Genomic DNA, 5117 nt, shown 5'->3' with positions numbered 1-5117 from the left:
AAGCATTCAATAGCATTTCTTCCTCTTCAACAAACTTTCTTTTCCCAATTGGGTCTTTTCAACCTGGAGACTGAAAAGGAGTCTCTGAGAAGGGGAGACTCTGAGGAGATCTTTTAGTGACTTACAGGTATGTGAGGGGATGTCATATGGAAGGGGGCCGTGACCTGTTCTTCCCCGCAGTGGAAGTAAAGCTCAGGGAACCAGGCTTCAGGTTGGTTGCCAGGAAGTGCTCCCTAATGGTTAGGACCCCTAGGATATGGAATGGGCTTCCACGGGAGGTGGTGGAGGCCCCATCAGTGAGGGTGTTCAAGGAAAGATCAGACAAGCACCTGTTGGGGATTCCATAAGTAGAGCCAGCTGTAGCTGGGTGTCAGACTAGATGGCCCAGAAGACCCATTCTTACTCTCTTTATTTCTGTTTCTAACTTTTTTTTAGCACAATGTATGCTGAAATAACCCTGTTTATAGATCTGAAAGCCATGCCCATTGCTCTGCTTCTTAATCTGATTTTTTGTGGCTTTCAGGGGTATAAAAATTGTTCCACACATGCTCAGGCACACTCTTAATGTTTAATTGACAGTGTTACTCTCTCCCTTAAGATATTCAAGTGCAGTGAAACTAATATATTAAAATAAAATTCATAAAGAAAATGGATAGCAGAGACACATTATTTTGTTCACAATAGTGACACAGATATTGTTGTAGTGGTCAGCCCCCCAGGAGTTCCCACCTCCTATGGCCAAGTGGGCTCTGATTTCCACTCAGGTATGCCCTGGCCCTGGTTCCCTGGCTTGACACTAGTTTCAGCACACAATGGCCCCAGCGCTGGGGGGAAAGGATTCTATGAAAAGGCTAAAAGATAGGGGTGGAGGGTACTAAAGCTAAGACACGCAAGGCAGAAATACACACAAAGAAGGAGGGGAAGGGGAAGGGGATTTGGAGAGCGGCACCAATAGACTTCACAGCCAATCACAGCCCCCCAAGACCCCATTCCCATTGGCCTCTTCGGACTCAAAGTAACAAAGCTCGGCCTAGCCTAGCTATACAGATACTACACCAGTCACAAATACCAGTGACACAGGGTAGCAGTGTTCCTCGGCGGAGAGTCTGGAAGCAAGATTGGAACTTCACCTCAAAGCGGTGCCCTGCGCCCCTTCAGGTTCTCCTCTTTTATTCCCCCCAGTCCAGATCAGATGGCTCATGGGGTGACAGTGTGTTTTGGATCCCAGGTGAGGACCATTTGCCCTTATTGGCTCGATCTCCAGCCTGCCCTTGGGAGTGCAAATTCTCCTGTTCCTAGGTATCATTTATAGTCCCTCTCCCTTTTGTATTCCCAGGGTCTGTCCGGCACCCCTGCAGTCTTGGGCACCAAGTAGAAACAGGGCAATTGTAGCATTTCTGTTCCGGTTGTCCATTAACACTTCTGTTACAGACCAAGGGTTGAGCCAGTTCGCACTACAGTTATATTAAAATATGCAAACACTCATTACTGTGGAATGTTTTTCCAAGTCAGTGTTTCATTTCATCAGCTTGAGGCAGTTTTGTTGTTGGGGATAACTGGAATACTTTAGTATTTATTCAAGTGTTTTAAATGTTAAATATGTTTATTTTTACATGATATTTATATCACAATAGTTTCAGCCTTTCCTATTTTTTGACAGCCTTATATAGTACAAAACTTTCATTCCTGTTTGTAGTGCTCCTGAAGAAGAAATATATTGGGCCAACCAAATCCCCATTCTTGTGCCTCCATTATACACCCTACCCACCAAATTTCCCCCTGTGTTCCCTGGCTTGCTTTACCCGTATCTGCTTTACCCAGACTGACTAACTTCTGCTGGATTGTGCTCACAACTTCACCTGTATCCATACAATCAAGATGCAGTCCTATATCCTATCAACTGGGAGCAAGCCTCATTGAATTTGATGTTATTTAACATATGAATGGCCATTTATACGGCTGCACTGCTTAGTTGCCATTCATTGCATACCTATCAGTGATTTAGTCCCATTCAATTCAGTTTAACATTATTACATTGCTTATAGTTCAACTTTTTCTCTCTTGTAAGGCAGCTCACATAGTTCTTCTCTGCTCCAGTTTTTAAATCCTCACATCAACAACTCTGTGAGGTTGGTTAGGCTGAGCGACTGGCCCAAAATAAGCTTCATGGCCAAGAGGGGACTAGAAGGCAGATGTTCCAGGTCCCCAGTCTAACATGGAGAGCACATGCCACCCTGGGCCTAACCTCTGACTAGATGTCCATAGGATTGCTCTGCACATTTAACATTCATCTCCTTGGAGAGACGATTATAAAACACTGAGTTACTCACTCAGAAGGGTCAATGCTATTAGGCCACCAGTGAGGAGAAGAATCATGGCACAGGTGATGCCGAGAGCAATCCGATACCACCGCAGGCACCAATGCAGACCTGTAAGAGCGAAAGACTGGTAAGATTCCCAGAAAACAGAAGGAAGGAAGCAGTTGGCTGGCCCGTGTGTTCCTCTGCGGCATTTTTAACTCGTGAGTGGCTGCTTGGTCAGTGTAAAGCATCTCCATCTCTACTAAGGCAGGGCTCCAGCCCTTCCAGGCAAAAGGAATTATGTAGCTTTCTCATCTTTTTACTCTTAAGAGGTTTTGACATGGTATGGAAACCCAGGAGGGTTATGAATGGGAGATGGCATCCCTCACACATTTCCATGAACCAGGCAGGAGGCCTTCACTTTAAAACCCTCAGCTGGAGGCAGCCTGAGATAGAATAAGGTAACTTGAAGTTCATAGTTCCCCCTTCTAAGGATATATTTAAGCTGCTGCCACAACATCCAGTATTTCCCTTTAAGCTAAAAACAGAGAAATAGAACTTGTAATATACATCTAAATTATTTTTCTTTTTTGCATGATGCCATTTTTAAAATCACAGAGAGATGAAGCCAGAGAAATCGGAGGTACAATTTGTTCTGAAGAGTTGTTATCCAGAGAAATGTTTCCAAGGGTTTTTTGTGTAGTTCAGGGGATGGTCCAAAAGAAACGGGAGTGGCTGTCTTGGTCCTGCCCTTGTGTGGTTCGCAGGGAAGGGATTTCCTCTCTTGAGTGCCGGCTAAGCCAAGCTGCCAGCCTCTGGGGCGTGGGCAGCTGATGAGCAGACAGGAGCACTAGGACCTGGGCAACCAGGATGGGGCACAAGGGCCGGTCCAGAAGCACAGTCAAAACAGTGCGAAGGTCAGGGCCAGGAGTTGAACCACAAAGCAGAGTCCATTCAAGAAGCAAGCATGGTCAGACAAACTGGGGGTAAAGAAACAGAGTAGACAAGCCAAGGAGAGCAGGTAGCTGAGGGATGGAGCAGAAAAATGAGCAGGCAAGGGCCAGGAAGCCAGGCAGGGTCCAGGTGTGGGCACAGGATCATGAGCAGCAGGAGCAGGGTCACAGGCAGAGTTGCAGGGGCAAGTCCAAGAAAGCAGCAAACCAGGAACACGTCAGCTCTCAGGAGGACATGCATTGCCAAAGTAGCTTCTGAGAGGAAGACCCTGTTCTTATCTAGCCCTTCTCCAAGGGCTCCCAGGTGGTGCTCATGAGTTGTAGTCCTACAACTAGGACCAGGGCTGCTGTGCTGGTCCTTGACCAGCACAGGGAGCCTTGAAGCCCTATAAATTGCCAAAATGTTGCTCTGTGTGGGCCTAGGTCCCGGAAGTGGGATTACAGGAGCCCATGAGCAAAATGAGTGCAACCGACCAATAGTTAGTTTTTGTGCTTTATTTATTAGCTTTGTCTGGAGGTCGCCTGTCAGCATTATGCTCTTTGGTGGTGAGCAGCGTCAATCTGAAGCAAGACCCATTCAGGGATGGAATTTACTGGGCAGATGTGCAATTATGTCCTTCAACCAGTCCGCCTTACATTAATCCTTCTTTGCCACGTGCTGCCCCCTGCTCAGGCCGACAACTGTGATTGCAGCCTTGCAATCATTAGTCTAAAGCAAGCAAAAGCCATTTGCCCACAACACGTAAAATGACAGGTAGCCCGAGCTAGATTTACGTTGACCTTTTAAGGGAGACTTGACCAACTGGCCAATCCGGATAGCTGGATAGCTGAACTGCTCTAGGAGGGTGGAAATCAGAGCTGAGAGCCAAAGTATGAACAAAGGTGTGAAAACCACTTTGTTTTTTAAAGGTTGCAGTTTGTCACCCATCAGCTGAAGCCTGCTAATAAAAAGAAGTTTTGAGCCTCGCTCCGGAAATGACTGAGTTGGCCTAAGTCCCCTCAGGGAAGAGTCGCGGGGTGCAGTTTGCCCAACAACTGCGAAGTTCCTTCCAAAGGCTGCAGGGGCAGAGGGCCAAAGGGACAGGATGCTGCTGTTTTAAAGATCCTACTAAGAGCAGGGCCAGGCACCTAGAAGCCCCTTGAAAAGCAGCACACAGGAATGGCTTCAGAACAAAAGAAACTGACTGTAGAACAAAATGAGAAATTGGAGATGACCTTAGACCTAAATGAAAAGCTGGATAGTCATATCGTGACTATAAATGCTCAATTTGCAGATATTCAACTGAAAACAGTGCAGAATGAACAAAAAATAAAAGAGGTGGAAAATAAGACTGACAATATTGATAAGAAGACCGAAGTGACGAGTAAGGAAATACAACATTTAACCAAAATAAAATAAGACACTATGGTACTTAGTGGCTGTATTGGAGATGGATAAGGCATCTAATTATTTGAGACTACAGAATGTACCAGAGACAAAAAATTAAGACTTAAATGACCGAATAAATACAATGCTAGTTGATGATCTTGGCATTGAAAAGGAAGAGACTGATAAAGAAATTGATTTGGTTTATAGAGTAAACTTGAGTTATGTGAGAAGATATAAACTATGAGAGACGTCCATATCAAATTTATAAAAAGTTCTGCAAGAGATGAAATTCTCAAAATTCTATGTGACCAGCCATTAAAATGCGATCAAAATGATATAATTGATTTGAAACAAATACCCTGGAGAAACAGAGAAGGATGGAAGAAATATCAATTCCTTACCTCAAAGTTGATGGCGAAAGGAATCGTGTTTAGATGGCTGATACCAGAAGGGATAATCTTTAACCAGAATTCCAGAAGATTTAGACTAGACTCA

General features: G+C 45.0%; 1 protein-coding gene across 1 annotated transcript in view; it reads right to left on the bottom strand.

The window, feature by feature from the left end:
* The window catches only part of LOC123029756 (killer cell lectin-like receptor subfamily F member 1), a 14420-nt gene that overhangs the window by 5746 nt on the left and 3557 nt on the right, over nucleotides 1-5117 (bottom strand). Inside the window, exons 2-3 of the mRNA XM_044443034.1 lie at nucleotides 4028-4090; nucleotides 2331-2429 (exon numbers count right to left, since the gene is read on the bottom strand). Coding sequence (XP_044298969.1) covers nucleotides 2331-2429; nucleotides 4028-4090 — 162 coding nt within the window. The remainder of the gene's footprint in view (nucleotides 1-2330; nucleotides 2430-4027; nucleotides 4091-5117) is intronic.

The sequence above is a fragment of the Varanus komodoensis genome, unplaced genomic scaffold, assembly GCF_004798865.1.
Source record: "Varanus komodoensis strain SLA01 unplaced genomic scaffold, ASM479886v1 scaffold405, whole genome shotgun sequence".
NCBI classification, from domain to species: domain Eukaryota; kingdom Metazoa; phylum Chordata; class Lepidosauria; order Squamata; family Varanidae; genus Varanus; species Varanus komodoensis.
Note: the sequence above shows the minus strand (reverse complement) of the source record. Positions and strands in the feature narration are given on the sequence as shown.